At 36.4% G+C, this 19,839-nt stretch overlaps 2 protein-coding genes across 5 annotated transcripts; one reads left to right on the top strand and one right to left on the bottom strand.

Moving 5' to 3' along the window:
• Positions 1-1,338: 1,338 nt before the first annotated feature.
• On the top strand, positions 1,339-9,898 carry LOC111322414 (COMM domain-containing protein 5). Of its 2 annotated transcripts, XM_088732790.1 has the most exons (7): positions 1,339-1,514; positions 2,377-2,566; positions 2,836-2,886; positions 3,152-3,247; positions 4,012-4,087; positions 4,419-4,542; positions 8,386-9,898. In XM_088732790.1, the coding sequence occupies exons 1-6, from the start codon at positions 1,370-1,372 to the stop codon at positions 4,518-4,520; spliced, it is 660 nt and encodes a 219-aa protein (XP_088588916.1). In that variant the 5' UTR covers positions 1,339-1,369; the 3' UTR covers positions 4,521-4,542; positions 8,386-9,898. The 2 variants fall into 2 exon arrangements, with proteins under 2 accessions (XP_088588916.1, XP_088588915.1); XM_088732789.1 differs by lacking the exon at positions 8,386-9,898 and having other exon boundaries at positions 1,340-1,514; positions 4,419-5,918.
• Positions 2,300-19,000, bottom strand: LOC111322416 (LON peptidase N-terminal domain and RING finger protein 3). Of its 3 annotated transcripts, none has more exons than XM_088732787.1 (14): positions 18,000-19,000; positions 16,116-16,234; positions 15,148-15,270; positions 13,653-13,833; positions 13,082-13,169; positions 12,620-12,734; positions 12,065-12,085; positions 11,792-11,892; positions 11,102-11,272; positions 10,353-10,449; positions 10,002-10,086; positions 8,937-9,013; positions 8,335-8,544; positions 2,300-3,425 (listed from the first exon to the last, which is right to left on the bottom strand). In XM_088732787.1, the coding sequence occupies exons 1-13, from the start codon at positions 18,568-18,570 to the stop codon at positions 8,344-8,346; spliced, it is 1,950 nt and encodes a 649-aa protein (XP_088588913.1). In that variant the 5' UTR covers positions 18,571-19,000; the 3' UTR covers positions 2,300-3,425; positions 8,335-8,343. The 3 variants fall into 3 exon arrangements, with proteins under 3 accessions (XP_088588913.1, XP_022781231.1, XP_022781230.1); XM_022925496.2 differs by lacking the exon at positions 2,300-3,425 and adding an exon at positions 5,833-7,630 and having other exon boundaries at positions 18,000-18,998; XM_022925495.2 differs by lacking the exon at positions 2,300-3,425 and having other exon boundaries at positions 5,833-8,544; positions 18,000-18,994.
• Between the last annotated feature and the right edge of the window lie 839 nt (positions 19,001-19,839).

Below are 19,839 nucleotides of genomic sequence, written 5' to 3'. Positions count from 1 at the left end.
AATTTCAGGTGACAATAATTAGTTCTTATTAACCGAGCGGGAAGTCTGTATGGTAGAATCTTGACCGAGGTCGCCAGTGCAGACCGAACGCAGCGAGGTCTATACTAGCGATCGAGGTCAAGATTCTCCCATACAGACCGACCTAGCTCGGTTAATAAGATGTTTATTATATGGCTGTGTCTTACATGCCAATTTTTTATATTCTTTGTACCTTTTTTTTTTTCTAGACCGGTCTAGATGCCGGTCTAGATGGGAAAATCTAGACCGCTTTCAATATTGATTTCAGCCAATCAAATTCGTGAATTCGGTAGTTCCCAGTCCTTGTGAGACACAATAATTTGGATATATCAACAAGGTTGAAATGGTAAATTGGCCACCGTAATGATTACAAAAGCTGACGTTTCGAGCGTTAGCCCTTCGTCGGAGCGAAAGAGACACAGCCATATAATAATGGCATGATATTAAAAGTTTGCTGTAAAATCCATCACCCCTTTGAAAACCTCTTGTAAGGAGCAATTCTTAACGAGCGACCACTCGGAATTTAATCCATCGTCAAGGGAATTTTCACCTGGCTCGTGTGCCCCAGCCCGACAATAGGACGGAACGACGTATTTTGCGACCAAAGCCCATCATGTTATCTGCCTAAGTTTCTCTTTCAACGAACCTGTCGAGATCGATGTCATCAAAACTAAAAAATTAAGGCGACGTGGACGATGAAAGTGGGCGTGTTAGATGAGGGTCTCAATGAGGGAGGGGCCACGTTGACGGTTGACGGTTAAAAATAAGTCCTTTTGACGAACTAAAACGAACTAAACGAGCAAATTTGGCGGCAATTTTTCATAATGACGCGTTTGTAAAGAACTGCTAATTTATAACACCTTTTATTGATAAATGGCTGACGTTTTACGACACCGGAAGTGTTTCCACACCGGAAGTCAGTTCTATCGCTAACGAGTTTCACTTGTTACTCGCGACTAGAAGTTAAACGACTTACATAAATGTATTTTTCTGATATATCAAGACTTTTATTTATAAACAACAGAACTTACAGAGCTTGACCCCAGTTAAGGCAATCGTTTAGTTCTTAATTAAGGATATCTGAGACATCTGACGGCGCGGCTAACATTATTTGACGGTCGACGGTAAAAAATATTGCGTTTTTGACGGTTGACGCTTAATATTTTGGCTATTTGACGGTTGACGGTTTACTCCATTGAGACCCTCTTAGATGATAGGCGGCAAAGGGGAATTTATAGTATGTTGGACTAAGAGATGGCCGCGGCCGGGGTGCACTTCACCCTCCCCTGGTTGGACAAAATGTCACATTGCCCCCTTTACTGGGAGGCCTGGATCGAGGGTAAAATCCAAGATGGCGCGTGAACGCGCTAGTTCTGCGATAACTCCTTTGACGGAAACTACTTTGTTTGTGGGTCCAAAAACTCCAGATGAAATTAAACGAATGATACCTCATCTAATAAAGATAGATAAGGCTTTGTTTAGAAAGATTTTACAAGGTAGGTTGTCGCAGTATCTCTCTAAATTATCTACATAGCATTTGGCTATTCATAGCAAGTGCATAATTTATCCACTATGGAGATGTCAAAGACTCGTCGGATCTTCCTTCATAAATCTCTCGGTATTTTTATTATATTGATGTGATTTTGCTGACTAAGTACGAGGGAAATGTGTTTCTTCGTTGTAGTTGCGTTTGTCAACCACAAAGACCATATTAATGCTCTTACGCTGGAAGCTCTCAGTTGTATGTTTTCACGTGACTTTCGTCCGTATTTGTCGACGATAAAGATCAATTTATAAGGGATTGAATTGCTTACTTAGTATTCTCCTCCAGGTCAGGGATATGTTGTCATTTGGCTAAAATTAAGCCGAAATCAAATTAGCTTGCTATACAAAATTTCTGGAGTTTCCTCCACCAAATGTGATGCCCAATCTGGGGGATCACTATGTGACAAATTGCATTTCCATTTCAATCCGCACCCCCCTGTTGAAGGCCTGGGATTTCTAAGGGGGAGAGGGGAATCTCAAAATCATATTTCTGTGAGGGGTCAGTCGAGAACAAAAGTTCAAGGTTGAGGATTTCTGAGGGGGAGGAAGTGGGAACAGAGGGGAGATAATATAATTTTAAGTTTTCCAGCGGGTTCACAGATTCCCAAGGAGTATGAAGTACTCTAGGTAGAAATTCCTTGAGTATTATCTGAATGGGGTTCAGAAATTTCTCTTGTGAAGGGTTGTCACAGGAAATCCTTCAATGGAGAGTGGGGGGAAGGGGGGGGGGGGGGGGTGCAGTTTGAAAATGGAATGGCCCAAAATGAATTACTCATTTTGAGTTGCTGAGTTCTTGTTTTTGGCTCTTTTCAGTTATTATCTCAGTTTTGGAGGGAAACGTTCCTGATGATGGCCTACTCCAGAAGCTTCAGTCAGAAACTGTAACTGAGGATATGTTATCCTCTTTGTATGCTGGGCTTTACTCGCTACTGCGCAGTGCTCTGCGTTTGCCCCAGACCTCTTTAAAACCAGAACAGTTTAGGGCAGACCTCAAGGAACTGAAGTAAGAAAGCCTTTGAAACCTTTTATTTATGTTTTCGTGGTAATTTGAAAAATTTAACATGCTCATATCATTTACTGTTAGTGCCCTATTAGGCCTCTGATACGGCCCCTGGAGGTGGGGGGGGGGGGGGGTTAATTGCTAAAATTTCCATTTGGGGTGAAATTATCTGCCCTTTGAGCAACTGGGTGGTAAAGTTTAGATAACTGTCAATCCCTGCTTTGTACTTGAATGGCTTCACATGGTGCCAAATTGGTTTTTTTTCCTTAAAGGATTCCTGCAGAATTAGTTCCTGATCTCTCAAGTGTTGTGTTTGGAGAAAAGTAAGTGGATTTATAATATGTTGTGAAATTTATTCTATCTATTATACAGGTGTGTTTTTGTTTTTAGGGACTGGTAACCTTAAAAATTAAAACATATTGAATGGCTTATGATGTTCTATATCAATTATCCAATGTATTGTACTACACGGTCACAAATGATTTTCTCATACCAAAATTTAGATTTGATTGCAAATTTTTTTGTAGCTGAGTAACTACATAGTGTAACAAGTAAGGAGGCATATTTTATGATTATTTTATTTTGTAGAAGACCAGCATTTGATGCAGCTGCTCTTCGAGACAGAAATCACCTTCCAACTTTAGATTCACTGCGATGGCGAGTGGATGTTGCCATATCCACTAGGTAAGTCCAGGCTATCATCTTGTGACATATTATTTACTGCAGCTGTAGAATTCCATCCAATTACAGCTGAGAACAACAGCATAAAGGTGACATGTACTCAGTTGACCTCACTGCCTGATAAAAACTAGCAGTATCCAATCAAAATGTTGCTGTTCACATCTCAAGTGACCAAGTACATCTGAGACAAATGATTATGTTTCTCTTCTAAGTGTTATTTATCATGATAAATAACCACAACCTATTTTATTAATTAGGATATATCAACAAAGTTGAAGTGGTAAATTGGCCACCGTAACGATTATCAAAGCTGATGTTTCGAGCGTTAGCCCTCGAAACGTCAGCTTTTGTAATCGTTACGGTGGCCAATTTACCATTTCAACTTTGTTGATATATCCAAGTTATTTCGTTACTCCCATCGACGCAGCCCCAGACAGTTTCTTTCGAAACTATCGGCCTTTATTTTATTAATTACTTTGTTTTGGTGATTTTTATTATTGTTTGAAATATTAATTTTCCAACAACATGAAGAATATATGTTTGAACATTGTTATAGTGCATTTTCATGTTAAATTTTCATAAATTCTTTCTGATTTGAAGGGATGGGAAGGTGGTGAATATTTAAAAGTGAGTGGATGCTCAGCCTCTGACAGAATTTCTATGTGACTATGTTAGGTTACTTTTAATTATTACATATGCAAAATTATTCTTCTGCCTGTAAGTCTTAACAGTATTTATAGGAGTTATTCTCTGTTTTTATTCTTCAGTGCTCTGAACAGAGTGTTGGAACCAACAGTGCTTATGGAGCTAAAGCTCAGTGATGGAAAGATCCATACTTTTGAGGTACTAGTCGATTATTTCATGGTATTGCATTCATTTTAAAATTGTGTTGTTGTTGATGTTTTTTCAAAAAAATTCTAACTAGCTGTAGTATTTTTTTGTAATCCTCAAGAAATGAAGCTATTCTAATAGAATACTGAACAACACTAACATCATGAAATATTTTCCAAGAAAAATCAACCTCATTCCAATCAGTTTCATCTAAATTACATGTTATATCTTTTGGAATCTTTGGCCCCCAGCCTTCTTGATCTGGGTCATCTGTGCTGAGTGTTTGCTACAAGTCACCAAGTTTCAAATCACAATAATAGAATATTTTTTTCTCTAATTTCAGGTTTCCTTGTCCAAATTTCACGAGTTACGGTACAATGTGGCATACGTATTGAAAGAAATGGAGGATATTGAGAAAAAGAGCATTTTAAAGATACAAGATTAATTTTCAGCTTCTGGCAGTTTAGGTAGGCTAGGAAGTTAAGATAATTTAGATTGTATAGTGGCCAGTATTTCTTATCAGAGAGCATAAAGATAAAATAATTAATTATTGAGTCATATAGAGTGGGTATAAGTTAAGAGTTTTTTCCCAAGCTTGATACAGATCTTGTGTCTTTGATGCTGAGAAAATAATTTACTTTCCATCTCACTAGACAAGGGCCACATTAAGCAGTTGTATTTACCTTCCAGTCACTATCCATGTCTGTACTAAACTTTCCCCATGTCAAAAAAAAATTAGCCATCACTGTGAATGCCTGAGCTATCTACAGCTGGTAATGAGTACTGCATTGATCAGGCTTGAGGGCAGCAAGACATGGGAAGGAACCACACACCCTGCCTCCGTAGGAGTATGTGTGCTACCCATTGTTCTTTCTGTTCACAGTAAGGGGTAGTTTGTGCTAGAGAATTACAATGATCTGAATTCTGATTTTTATCATAGATTAATTAAAAATTTGTTCAATAAAATTGAGGAGTTATCTTTTGTTGAGGGAGAGTTTCATTCTGAATTTTGGCAAACCTAGAGATTTTTTTTTAAAGAAATTGGGGAAAAGGTAATGGTAATGGAAGTGTTTACATTAGTTTCATACTTGTTGATGACACAGCATGAAAGTTAATTATAAAACAGTATGGGTATACTGTGGCTCATACTCTCCCTGTTTTCAAAACATTGTGTGTATTCTATCTGAAGCTTATGACCTCTAACCATCAGGCATAACTCACAAACCATAATCGTATGACAAAACACCGTAGATGTAAGAAAATTGCAATTAAAATTGATTGATGTTCAGTAGATTTGAAAGACGGAATATGGTGTTTTTTAAATGGTGTTGTATAGTCTCCTGGATTTGTCTCCTCCTGGTGTTCCCAATGAGAAATTTCTTAAGATAAGTGTAGAGATTAGGTATAGACTGAAATAAATTTAGGTTATCATGTTCAGTGCAAGTGTACAGAGTTTATACTCTTGATAGCTCTTTGTAAAGTTTGTATCAAAATAATAATTGACCATATTCTAACGATGATTTTAGAAAGTAATTTAATCGTAACATTAACACAGGCATGTGATTCAGTTCAAGGTATCTCTAACCTTTTAGAAACGTTAATACAAATTGTTAGGAAAAGTTAGAAAAAACCTGGTTCAATGTCGACTATACTTGTGGAAAAATAGAAAAAAATAAACCAAGAAGTAACAAGGTTGGCTTAAGATAGAATAGAGAAAAACATGTTAATTAGATGCATTATAAAGCCAAGAAAACCAACACTTTTAGTAGGTGATTTATTCCAAGTGTTATTTTTCAGACAATGCAATGTAGTTCAAAAGAATAAAATAAGAAATTACTATGCACATAGCATGAACATCATCACTTTAAACAATTATACAAGGAATAATTTTCCATTTCAACCAAGTTGAAATGGTAAATTGGCCACCGTAACAATTACAAAAGCTGACATTTTGAGTGTTAGCCATTCGTCGGAGCAAATAATCGAATATTTCCCACCAATAACGTAGCTCCATTTTCTTCCTTTAAAAGCACACACAACCCACAATTCCTCTATTCGCTCCGATGAAGGGCTAACATTCAAAATGTCAGCTTTTGTAATCGTTACGGTGGCCAATTTACCATTTCAACTTTGTTGATATATCCAAATTATTTTATTACCCCCACTGACGCAGCCCCAAACAGTTTCTTTAGAAACTATCAGCATTTATATAAGGAATAGTATTTGTTAAGTGGATCAATGTAAGTTTCTAAGCAAATGCACACCCACCCCTCCCCTAACAGTACATTAACATTAACTTGTTTTTATTAAACTATTCGGTTAAGGAAGGGGTGGGGGTGCTCAGATACAGGAATTCAACTGTAAAAATTAACCTACATCAGACTGCAAGATGACAATGCATTACCATCATTGCAACTGTTGTCACCCTGATCATCAACAACATATTGCCATCACCAGCATTACTGCCATAACCATCACTTCCATGCTGTGGCCATTTGGCATTAAATAAGAATGGATCCTACTTTACTTTGTCTCAGATACTATATTTTCAGACCAGCAAACATGCTTATGGCTGAGGACCTTGAAGAAAAGATGCATCCAGCAACAAACTCAATTATTGTCCATCAAATACAATTTTTATGGATGCCTCTTTTGGAATATTGAACTTATGTAGTCTAGTGTGAAATTGCTATCACTATAATTTAAGTTGGAACTAAATACATTCTTACATTCTACTCAGATCTTTCTGCTATAAACACTAGAAATAACCAAAGATTAAGAAGCTACACTGTTTGGACATTGAAGCGATTCATTTTCATGTATCAGTCAGTGAAAGATAGTACCATTACAAATAATTAAGTGATAGCAAGATCTGTTAAAGTATTTACCATTTTGAGTTGCTTTTTGCAAGAGTTCCCTACAGACCTAGTGAAATAATTCCCTTCAGGTATACTTGTGGATAATGCCTACCATTAAAAGTTCTATTGCTAGAAAAATGAGCAGTTTCCTAGAGAGTAAAGCTGTAAATTTTACAGGTTGCTTTTTCTGCACAGTTGGGCTTCAAGAGCCATAGCTTGGTTTGAAAAACACTTCTCATGTTTACCCTTCTTTTTTCCTGTTGCTTAACTACATTATATGGTGTATGGCAGGTTTTGTGTTAGCATTACACAATCCTGACAGATTACAGTAATTCATATACTCGTTAAAACTAGTTAACAAAAAGAACAGCAATTGTTCTCCATTTGCATTCCAAATAATCTACTGTGATCATGTACCTAAGTTTGTGCCATGTTTCTAGCAACAAATTCTCCAAATAATATACTATAATCATGTATCTATATATACAATGAAGGTATGTTAATTACAAATGTTGAGAAAAATAATTAAAGGTATGTTATTCATTCATCAGCTACCTATTAACTAATTAAATCAAATTGATGCTGACTATAAAAATACTAAAACATGCTCAGCCTCAAATTTTACCTTGAAGAGGTGTTCACAATTAATTATAGAGTCTCAGCTGTGCAAGATTTGCTGTAGTACACACCAGTGAATCTGTGCAAATATATATATCTTATTAGACGTTTTGTTGTGTAGTATCGCTGAGTATTTTTACGAGTTGTGTCGTATTTTGACGAGCCTGTAGGGCGAGTCAGTACAAATAACGAGTAAAAATACTCAGCGATACTACACAACAAAACATCTAATAAGTTATTTATTATCCAACGTGCCAAACTGTTGTTTCAGCGGGCGAATTTCGCGGATATTTATTTACAGGGATTGCATGACAGAAGTATGCGAAGCGGAACGGAATTGGCGTGTTGTTGTGTTGCTGTTTCTATTTTCTTCATTAAATGAAGAAATTTTCTGGTCGTCAAGCTGTTTTTCTTCGTTCAATTCATCAAATGAACTTGAATCTATATTTGCCAGCCATTCTGACTCTTCGTCGTCGGAAATATGATTGAAATTGTCCACCACTTTTTTTTTTCCCGTAACTACAATCCAATTCTTTGCTTGCGCAATGCGAGAAAACCAGTTTAACCGGTACTACAATAGACGAGTACAAATACCGCGTGATATTTGTACTCGTCTATGGCATTATTCGTACTCGTCTAGGTGTAGTTGGATAATAAATTTCACTACTGCCAAGATCAAAAGCTTTTTCTACCTCCTTTACAATGATGAACCCAATGATTACCCTCTTAGGGGTATTACAAAAATACTCTAATCTCAATTCTTGGGATCAATGGTTAAATTACCTTCATTATTTATGTCTGCATTGAAGATATTGTCTGTCGTAATTTTTCCAGCCGCTTTTTCAGTGAAGACATGGAGATGAATTCTAGCTGTTTGTCAAGGGGCATTGGACAAACAGAAAGAAACCACCACATCCAAACAGGTCCCTGGGGTAGATTCTGAGGCTCGGCATCACAGCTTGGCATCTCAGAAAACATGTTTGTGATCCTTCTCTAAATCGCCAAATGGAAATAAAAAATTAAAATAAAATTATTATTATAATAGCGAAACAAACAATTGCTGCCTTTTAAAGATTTTCATAATTTCTAGTAACAACAATAATTATCATCATGGCAATAATGACAGAGTCACCACACCTTTTCTTATCTTACATTTCTTCATATTTGATACATTGAGAATAATAATTATCAATGGCTAAAATATTACTTTAATAGTGACATTTACAATAATTGTCATAATCATTAAAATGGTTACAGAAAAACTGTCATTATTCTCATTATTCATTCTTTTTTTTTGGTACATTCAGTATTTTACCTTTAGTTACAGAGATCTTGAGGTACAGCTCGATCAGCAAGTAAGGAAAAATAATATTATTATGTCTTACCCGTGGAAGGAGTGGTAGATTGTTGAACCAAGATTTTGTTTCATTGTAAACTTGTTGATGAAGTGTATTTACATCCTCTGAAGATAATTAAATAAGCAGAGTGTTAACATTCAAGATTTGTTTGTTTAATGAAAAGTTTATGAGATAATTAGACGATTGACATCCCTTGCCATCCACAAAAAACAATGTACAATGAACTTTGCAGCTCGATTCTGACATGTAAATGCATGACAGATAAGTTAAAAAGACAGTTACAGTTGAACCTCAATTGTCTGGACTCGCCAGGACTAGATGAAATGGACCAGATAATCAAGGGTCTGAATAATCGAGAATATGAATATTAATGAGGCACAAACGCTGATTAAATTAAGAAAGTGACAGTCCTGAAATAAAACACATTTAACAAATCGTTAAATGAAAAAAGTATGGTCTACGTCTTCACTGTCCTAGTTATGTGAATACTTCTACATGTAAAATTCATGAAAAATGTTTTTACATTGGCCTAAAATGTTGAAACAATTGTCAGTTTGTCTTAAAGAACAACATTGCCTGTAAAAAATTAATATGGCTATGGATCATGACTAATAAATATTCATGAAAAATTGGAACCAGAGAAAAAGTCCAGATAATCCAGAAAACCAGATAATCGAGGTCCAGATCATCAAGGTTCAACTGTATACAGTAAGCTAATTTTAGACGTTAGTCTTTTTCGACTTTATCTCCCCAAGATATGAATGGTAATTCTCCTTTTCGGTTGCGGTATGTTTTAGTGAAAAAAATGTGGCAAATGAAGGTGTAACATTGGCACCACTGTAATTGGCTATTGACTGTTGCAGTGTCCCTGCCATTATTTTTCTTATTTTTTTTTTTGTCATTGATTATCATTATTTTCTTTTTTTTGGTGAGGTTAATAAGTAAATAAATAAATAAATAAATACACTGAGGGGGCATTCCCAAGCTGATGCATTTGTATTTTCTCATGACCTGCTTCTCAAAGAATGTTCTGGCAGTGCGAGGAGAAATTACAAGTTGACCATTTCTGTAGTTTTCAAGTTGACTTGTTACCTAGTTCTTCCTCTGGGATTGTTTCATCCTTTATCCATTCTACTTTAGCTGTATGGTATCCATTTTGCATTCCTCTTTTAAGAACCTATACAGAAGCAAAAGAAGGTTCAAATTTATTTTTCATTTCACAGAATGGAATGATGATCAATATCCCTAAACAAAAATTTTTCCATAAACGGGTGTTGTTTAAAGTTTAAAGTAATTTCGAACAGACTATGATCATGGTAACCTAATTGATCAATAAATCATTTTAAGTTAAAATTGAAATTATAAACTACTGACAATGTCCACAATGTAAACATGCATATGTAGGTGTGTAAGAGGACAGAAATTAAAAAAAGGGTGAAACACCTTAAAACGTCTCCCACCAACACAGTCAACAAAAGATCTTCCATCTGAGAGGTACTGCAAGTCTCTTATCTCAAGCATCACACCATAATCAACAAAACTACAAAAACAAACAAACAAACAAACAAGAATACAGTTAGTAATACTAAGTCTTGCATGTTGAATGGGCTTAACATAAATTTATCAAGTTAATACTCAAGAGGATCTATAAGCTAGTGCACATGAATGCTTGGGAGAAAAGCCCATCAGCCTGTGAGTCTGGCTTTATGGTATAAAAAGGCATAAGTTCTATTCTGATGCAGAAGGGGATTTGGATGAAACACAGCTGTATTCCTTCAAAACTTGTTGTGTGCCAGAAAAACTGCTGCCCACTTTATTCTTTCTCTCTCTACTTTTACTGGTAACTCTACTTTCCAGTTCTTAGTCAGAGAAATTTAAAAATCAAATCTTAAAAATAGAATCTTCTTTGGATTTCTATTAAGTGAAAATGATGTCAGGAAATGCAGATTTAATGTCTCAACTACATAAACCTGTTCACATTTCACCGTTGAATTTCAATAAATTTGAAGTAAAATTCCCAGAGAAAGTTGAAAATAGCATTTGAGAGTACCTTAATTAAAACAAAAATCCTTGAGCCTTTGACAATTGACAGCTAGTGAGTGTGCTGCTAGCTGATCTCCTTTTTATCTGTGTAACAGCTCTGTTAATACATGAGGCTAACAGTTATCCACAGTACAAAGTTTGGGTCTTACCCCTTCTCTTCATTGTGCAGGCACATGCCAAACTGCTGTGACCCTGATTCCATACATTGCCTCACCATCAGACGATAGCGAGGTTCAAAAATATGCAGAGGGCAGGGCTGAGATGGAAATGCTAAGGTACATACAAAAATAGGCACATCTTCTGTAGTATCACTTGCCACACTGTGGGAAATACAATTGAAAATACTATGTAATGTGTTGTAAAGAGTGAGCACTTAAATTACAATCTTGTGAGTTTTTCTTGAAAACGAAATCTAACTAAAATTCAATAGAGTTTACAGGATTCAAGAGTTTGTAGCTTGCAATCTGGGTCTTTATCATTTTGTCTCCTATTTTAAATCTTCCATGATTCCTTTTTTCTTTTTGATTGTTCTTGACTTGCTGATGCTTATTTACCCTTAACAAGCAGGCAAAATATTACTTTAAAAGGATTCCTTCCAATAAATGATATATTTCTATGACTTCCTCCCCTCCCCTCCCCTCCCCTCCCATAGGGGGAGTGGGGGGGGGGGTCTCACTTAAATCTACTTAATTTCCTATGATTTGAGTCTCAAGACTATAGACATCTTTACCTTCAACGTAATCATGGAAAACATAAAGGAAAAGGTTTTTGGGACTGTTATCCAGAAGGTCAATAAAAAAGATAATTAAAAAAAAAGAAGCAGACTGAAGAAGCCTCACCTGGCTAACTTTTGCATTTCTTCTTCATGTAGTTTCTTCCTTTCTACAAACTCCTCAGGTAAAGCAGTTTCAGTAAGCCTGCTTATTGCAACTGTAACAGTCTGTTGAGACAAATTGCTCAACTATATATTAGAAAGTAGTAAGACTATATAATGACTCTTTGCATGGTTATGATAAGTAATGCCATCTGAACCTTTCATTGCCTATTAATTAAGAGATTCTTTGAAAACTAACTGAGATCCAAATGATCTAATTATAGTGAGCAGTTCTCACCTGATTTCGCTCAGCAAGGAACTAAAATATCAAAAGAAAGATAAAACAAATATAGTTAGCAAACAATATAACCAATAATTAACAATATTTTCAACCCATATATATATAATTATATATATATATATATATCAACTAACACCATAGAGAAAACAAAATTAGATTTACATCATATGCTTTAAGACAATAATTAATATTATGATGTTGGTTAAAAAGAATTTAATAATTCCCTAATTGATACTTTTCACTTGTCTGCTTGATATTGCATTTATATTGTTAGGAGAAATTCTGTCTTGGTCATTCAGGGGAGTTAGTAAAGGCAGGGGTTTCATTAAGGGCCAGGCACCGGGAAAATTGACCAGTTGTGAGAACGGTTTTGCCCGTCTGATTTGACGGTCTGGAGTAAAGTTTATCTTCTAAAGAAGTTCAGTTCAAAGAGTTTTGCCCGCCTCAGAAAACCAGTTGCCCTTCTGCAGAAAACATTAATGAAGCCCCTGTAAAGGGCTAAGGAAAGATTTTGGACTGAAGAATTATAAACAAAAAAAACACTTACTGCACCTTTTTCAAGGAAAATCTGCAGATAGGACAGGTTGGTCTGTGATCAAGATTACAATTGAGGCAGGAACGACAAAATGCATGGCCACAGGGTGTGGTAACAGGTTCATAGAGCAACCTTAATAAAAAAAAATATATATAAAACGTTTTGTTGCAAATAATCATAGTATTCTTACTTGTTACTTCCTAATAAGAAGCATTAATTTGAAGAAGGTGAAGTCTGAAAAAAAAAAATTCTCTTGTCTTGCAACATGTGGCTTTAAAGCCTAGTTGATATTATTAGAACTCAGTAGCTGTATCTGTAAGTCATGTGATCAAGTAAGTTGTACATATTACCGGTGATTATTCTTTAAGTACATGATTTTAGGTAGGTATTATAGAAATCCTAATAAGTGTATCTGAAATCTTTTACTAAGAGTTCAATTTAGACAAATTTAAGACTGTACAAATTTGTGATTATTATACCTGCAGCATAATGTACATTCCAAATCTTCAACACAACATCGCTTGTCAAGTCGTAACTTTTTCAAGTCAGGTTCACCTTCACTTTCAACTCAAAAAAAAAGAAAAAACACAATGATTATGGAGAGCAAATGGGGACAAATGCCTCGTAAGCTGTAAGTCTGAATGAATATTGTTGCAAAGTTTTGGTAGCTTTGGGCTTCAGGCTTCTGTTGTCTGAGGGGAGGATACTGCAAGTTAATTAAATTTAAACAATTCAGCTGATCACGGGGATTAGATGAGTGAAAATATCACCTGCAGCTTTGAGTGAAAAACTCAACATAGAAAGAAGCAAACTGCCTAAAGCACAGGAAAATGCAAATAACCAAGTTACAACAGTACTGCTCTTAGTTCTGAGTCTGATTGGCTGAAAAAAAATGGCTCAATGATCAGTTTTCCAGACCAATCACATAGCAAAGTACAGGGGCAGAACCTAAACAATTCTGTATCACTAATTCTATAGACTCAATTGAAAACTATTCCGTAAACAGCATTAACCACTCCCTGATGACCAGTATACTCTGCAGTCACTAACCAGTGCCATGTTCCACTTTACTTTGTTCTACTAGATCCACAAGGCTTGTCAATCTTTGAAGAATGACACAGCCATTGGTGTCATCTGGGGAGGTGCTGTCACTGTTTGAACTGGAAGTTCTAGCCCGCTTTTGGCCTCGACTGGAGCAAGAGATACCTTCTGTAATCATTTCATGTAGAAGCTGCGAAATGAATATAGAGTATGGTATCTCCTTTTATTGTCATGTGACCATCACAAGACTTGAGAGAGATTAGGAGGCAAGGAAGGGGTATTTCTGTATCATATTCAGCTATATTGATCACTAAGGCCAGGTTCAGACGCCGAACTTTTCATGAGCCGAACTCAATTTGAGTTTGGACCAACCCAAATTAACAAAAGTATGCCTGCTGATTCAGACGCCGTTCTTTTCGGCCGTTCCAAATTCAGTTCCAGTAAAACTAGTCAAACTGCTTGCAAAATACATTACAACGATTTATGCATTAGGATTGGCACATGAAAAGTACGGCGTCTGAATTAAAGCCGTTCCAAAGGCGTTCTACAGGCGAAATTCTTGGCCGAGCCAGGCGGGAAGAATGGGTGAGCTGTTCCAAATTGAAATAGCCGTTCCAAATTGATTCAGATGCCGATCTTTTCGTGTACTTAATTCAAGGATTTAGGTTCGGCTCATGAAAAGATCGGCGTCTGACCTGGGCCTAAGACCAAGGTTGGTCAGCCGGGTGAGCAGATTTTGAAAGAAGTCTTTTCTCTCATCTATAACCCTTTAATTCCCAGAAGTGATTGAAAGACATGTAACTTCTCTCTTAATGCTCTCTTTAATATCCACACAGTATCCAGCAAACAGGTAACTTCTCTGGCAGACGTTATCTTGATCTAACACCAAATTCTTCAAATTAATTTGAAAGAGAAATGTGTAGCAACTGGAAGAGAGAGTTAACAATCAGATCTTGGTAGTTAATTGGTTAAGAGACTTAGTCTCATTTTGCTGGCTTAAAATCATACACTTTATGAATCTATTGCAGTCACACATGCTTGAAACTATTCTTGGAACAAAAAGGAATTTCATGGAAATCACAAAGTATGTAAACTAACTGCAATAACTTTTTTTTTCCTGTAGGATCAAAGCAGGCAATCCTAGGAAGACAAAATATGGCTATTAGATGTCATGACAAAATCATTCTTGGGCTTAAGTTGTTCATTCATTCATTCATACATACATTCATTCATTCATACATACATTCATTCATTCATTCATTCATACATACATACATACATACATACATATACATACATACATACATAACCTTTATTAACGTGTCTAGTCATTATAGGGCCTGTAAGCACTAATTGGGGACACCCGAATCAGACCGGTTTTATGTTTGCATTCTATGATTCTCTCAGATCATTAGTAAAGCTATGGGATGAATGTAATGTTACAACCTCACTGGTTTAAATAAAAGAAAAACTGTTAACCACATTATTGGTCTTTCTGCTGTACCTTTGTTATGGATTTTCTAACAGTTGGTTTTTCTGGATCCCTAGCAAGGCAGTGCATAAAAGCCACTGCAGCTTCAGCTTTTTTATTTAAACCAAGCAAAGCACATCCTTTCCTGTAGTACCCCTAAAAATTGGAAAAAAAAAAAAAAAACAAACAAACAAACAAATTGGGAGGAAAACAAAGGTTTTTCAAATTGCCTCAGTTGACTGAGGCCTCCCTTTTGTCTCTCACTCACTGCCAGAACAACATGAGGTTGTATGCAGGACATCCAAAGTTTTTTTTCTCTTTTACCAATAGTATTGTACTTCAAATTTAATTCTTCAATTCTATAATAAAAACTTAAGCCAGATAGCTACTCAGTATACATAGCAATAACATTGGTAATGATAATGGCACTACTAACCACAGTTCATGGTTTGAACTTTGAAGTCTTGATGACAAGTGGCTTTGGTGTTTGTGACAATTGTGACAATTGTAACCCTTTAGGGACTTAAGCATCTTTAATTACAATATCACATCCCAATCACACATTAAGGTCACAAGAATAAAGGAAATGATCACCAACTAAAGAACCCCTTGGTTGTTAAACAAACTCTTCTTGTCAGCACCTTAGGAAATGTATAGAGAACAGTAAGGAGAATATGCATACTGATGTTAGAGTGTAAAAGGGTCGACAGTGCTTTCTGGGACTACCCCTAAATTGTCATTCAGATAATCAACCACACTTCCTTAACCCTTCACCCCCTGAGAGTGACCAGTATCTAATTTCTCTTTACAATTTTACCCCTGAATCAACCATTAAGGTCAGGAGAATAAAGGAAATGATCAACAACTAGAGAAAATCTTGATTGATAAGCAAATTCTCCTTGTCAGCATCTCAGGAAATGTATAAAGAACAGTATAGAGTATAATATATGTGTAAAGGGATAAGAGAATGCATGAGCACATTTCAAGGTGAAAACACTAACCTTTGGCCATGTTGGCTGAAGTTGGCAAGTCTTATTAGCTCTGAGAAGACCCTCCTCAAAGCGACCCAGTGAGATAAGAATACACGCAAGGTTACTCTGAATCAAATGGTCAGATTTGTCTATAATGAAAATCAATTCACAATGGTCATGAGGTCAAGTCTGATTATGTGAGCCAAATGGCTTATCTTCAAAGTTTCTGTGGCATTAGTTTAAACAACTATGCAAATATGCAAGGTTATCAGAGGGTTCCCCATTCTTTTATCTCGTGAATCCTGATTCGATCTTTTTTCATTTGTGAATTGCGATCAACCATTAAGAGATATTTTCATGTCCATGAGAACAAATGCTTTTATTCAAACATGAACTGTGAATTATGTGCTGAATTAAATGTAATTCGTGAATCATTATTTTATTGCATGAAGAATTTCCTATTTTATTGTCTTCAAAATGTACATGTTGTTCTAGAACAGCTGTGGTTAGGGTTTGACCAGGGTTTTCACTGGAGATGGATTTCATATGGCTTAATTGACGGAAGTAAAAAAACAGACGACTCTCGGCTCTTGAACAATAATTATGACATTATGTTACCTTGTGACGCGGATGTCGTTACACATGTCGTGACATCGTGTCACGATTATGTTCGCAATGTACAGTGGTTAGAAAAAGGAATGAGCACGCCTTCAAGATGGCGTGGTAATGTTGGTGTTATTAAATGTTGTTTTTTTGGAAACGAGCCTTTATTCTGTCTCAAATGATTGAGCGAACCGTGAACTATGAGAACAACAACAGATTGTTAAAATTTGAATATTCTATCAAGTAACACTAATAGAGACTAGAAGAAGTAAAGTATTAATTCAATGTGAATGTCTTGAATTTTGCATGAGTGTGGAAGAGTTCTGGATATTTGTGATGCATGAAAAGGCAAATTTTATTTTTAATGCAACGGAGTTTTGTGAAGGGGTATAGGGGACCCTCTTCTAACCTTTTAGCCCCTCAAAAAGAATGGCCAATTTCTCCTTGCATCGTCAGCACTGAGCCAAACATTACAGCTATCAAAATGGAGGAAATAAAAGCCAATCAAAGAAAATATTTTTGTCAAACATATTATCCCTGTAAGCACCATAACAAATGCGTAGAAAACATTATGGAGAATTTCCCTACTAATCGATGATAGGAATGAAAATTATCTTAAGGGAAATTAAGAAAACAACGACAATAACAAAATGTACACATCACAGACCATGCAAATCTAGAAAACAGTCTGTTTTCATAAAAAAAAAAAGGAAAATTGCTTTGTGATCGCTTAATGAAGGCATTCTTATCTAAACTGCTTCTTTCTTCAATTATAATTCCACGGATAGATAAAACTGAACCGCACGGAAAGATTATGAAACACGAATCTAAACACAAGAATCAATAAACTGTAACAGTTGCAATTTTCTTTTTCGGTCCTCAAATGGCAAAATCAAATTGTTATTTGAGAAATAGTACCCATCAGGTTCGAACTGATCAATACAGATTTTCTTTCATATGGCTTTTATGGTCGATGATATGGATGGTTTAATTTTTTGCAAGTGAAACTTTTGGGATGTTGCATAGGAAATGTGCAATTCAATTGAAACTTAAAATTACCACGTTGTGTCTTTTCGCCTTTTCAACGGAAAACGATTACACTTCGCATCACATCATAGTCACATAAAGGCTTTTGACAAAATGTTTAGGATAAGGGAACAATGGATACTTTTACTCAGCATTATTATAGTTACGTAATTCATTTCCTCTTAATTTTGTTGCCATTTTGGGGGTAAACGCGGCAACACGAGCTCGATCCTGCAAGTTGAAGAAATTCAGTACGAAACAAAAGAAAGTTATATGAATACTTACTGAGTTTCTCTGCTTCGAGGTATTTATCGATCGCGGCAAGGCTTTGTTTTTTTCTGTGTAAATTGTTCCCTTCTAGACGCAACCGATTAGCCCCCAATTCCTTGTCGAACGATTTCTCAAGGATGTCTTGCAAAATAACATTCACCTTTAAGGGCATGTAGGGAAACGAACCGCCACAATGCTCGCACTTCTTCGCTTCTCGTTTCTCCAAGCACAGTTTACAAAAGGAATCTCCACAGGGTAGAGTAACAGGATCGCACAAAATACCCGTACAGTTCATGCATTGCAAAATCGTGTCATAATCGTCATCTGCTTGATACTCATTCAGTTCGATTTTTATCATATTTGTTAAAGCACCGACAAGCTGAAGCAGTCGATTGGGCTGAACTTTACCGCTTTTAAACGCCTCGCAATAAATGGGCAACGAATCCATCAAACGTCCTTCTAGAACGAAACAATCAGCTTTCCCAAGCAGGTAATGAACTTTGCTTTTGCCTTTCCGAAGCAAGTCGTCGAACAGTTCGCGAGCTTTCTGGAAGTTCCCTTTCTTCATTTCTTCCTCGGCTTCCATAATACCTTCGATGAGCTCAAAGGTGAAAATTCCTACTGGCCCGTTGCATGAGAAAAGCCGGAGTTATGAATATCGATCGATTACATAACTTTCCAGTCCGCATTCTAAATTAGCACATAAACATGTGTTCCAATTGGTTCCCGATTGTCCTCCATTGGCCAACACCTACAAAAGATCTGCTTTCCAGGCTCCTTAAGTTAGCACAAAAAAACTTTGCACTCAAGAAAGAGTTCGTTTCTTCGTGCAGCTGCTGCATGTCTTCGACCTGTGGCGTTTACCTCCATAGACACAATCCTTCTTTCAATTGAAATGACCTCACGAACATGGTTGGATAATTGGATAACACTGAAAAGCTAGCCTGCGTCGCAGACAGTCTAAACCGCCGGGGGATTGTGTGACACGTCCAGCTGCAACGCAGGCTATGAAAAGCATGATGTTTGGCATAAATTTACAATTAAATTAATGTGAAATGTTTACCAGTTTTGGGATGAATATTACGCAAATCCAGAATAATAATGATAATAATAATAATAATAATAATAATAATAATAATAGTAACTGCCACCATAATAATTATTTAATATTCATATTGCGCAAATTAATTAACATGTGGATATGATCAAATGCGCATCACAACACTTTTCGGGGGACTTTGGCCGGACTGCCTCAGCAGTTTACAAATAATCGAAGGAAACTTATTTGAAGATGCCCCCTCCCCCCCAATTCCCAGTAAACAGGACAGACCACATCACAGTAATCTCGCGAGTGGGTTCTTTAAGTTAGTCCCCTGCCTAACCAAATTAATTAATTAATAGATACAGGGGACGGGACCAACGGTTTATTCGTCCTCGTCCGAGAAGACTAGAATGTCTATCCTTTTCTTGATATTATGGAAAGGTAGCGCATTCTCCTCAGTTTTTTTAAGACCTCGAGTGTTGGTCCGGCTGGGGCTCGAACTCGACCTCCCGCACAACAGTCCAGCGCTCTAACCAATTGAGCTAACCGGGAGGCGTACATTCTCAATAGGACTTACATTAGTACTTTGTTCGTTCCAGCCTTTTGTGTCAAAATCGCCTACTAGTGTCCAAAATTCAAAATCGGCCACAACTGTCCAAAATCCAAAATAGGCCACTAGTGTCCAAAATACAAAATCGGTCACTACTATCCAAAATACAAAATCGGCCACTGGTATTCAGTGAAATACTCCTGCAATTCTACTTTTCTATAAAAAAAAAAAAAAATTAAATCTTATTGTTTAAAACAGTTGTG

This window comes from Stylophora pistillata, chromosome 9 (genome assembly GCF_964205215.1).
Source record: "Stylophora pistillata chromosome 9, jaStyPist1.2, whole genome shotgun sequence".
NCBI lineage: Eukaryota > Metazoa > Cnidaria > Anthozoa > Scleractinia > Pocilloporidae > Stylophora > Stylophora pistillata.
The sequence above is the reverse complement of the archived record's forward strand: the minus strand, read 5'-3'. Positions and strand labels throughout refer to the sequence as shown.

What these genes read in the sequence shown, in the direction of transcription:
- LOC111322416 (XM_088732787.1), bottom strand. Translation starts at nt 18,570, where the DNA reads ATGGAAGCCGAGGAAGAAATGAAGAAAGGGAACTTCCAGAAAGCTCGC. An exon ending in TAAAGTGGAACATGGCACTG is followed by an intron (nt 13,170 to 13,652) that starts GTTAGTGACTGC and finishes TTTTTTTTTGAG; the next exon opens with TTGAAAGTGAAGGTGAACCT. An exon ending in AATCCCAGAGGAAGAACTAG is followed by an intron (nt 9,014 to 10,001) that starts GTAACAAGTCAA and finishes AATTATCTTCAG; the next exon opens with AGGATGTAAATACACTTCAT.
- LOC111322414 (XM_088732790.1), top strand. Translation starts at nt 1,370, where the DNA reads ATGGCGCGTGAACGCGCTAGTTCTGCGATAACTCCTTTGACGGAAACT. An exon ending in GCAGACCTCAAGGAACTGAA is followed by an intron (nt 2,567 to 2,835) that starts GTAAGAAAGCCT and finishes TTTTCCTTAAAG; the next exon opens with GATTCCTGCAGAATTAGTTC. An exon ending in GAAAGATCCATACTTTTGAG is followed by an intron (nt 4,088 to 4,418) that starts GTACTAGTCGAT and finishes CTCTAATTTCAG; the next exon opens with GTTTCCTTGTCCAAATTTCA.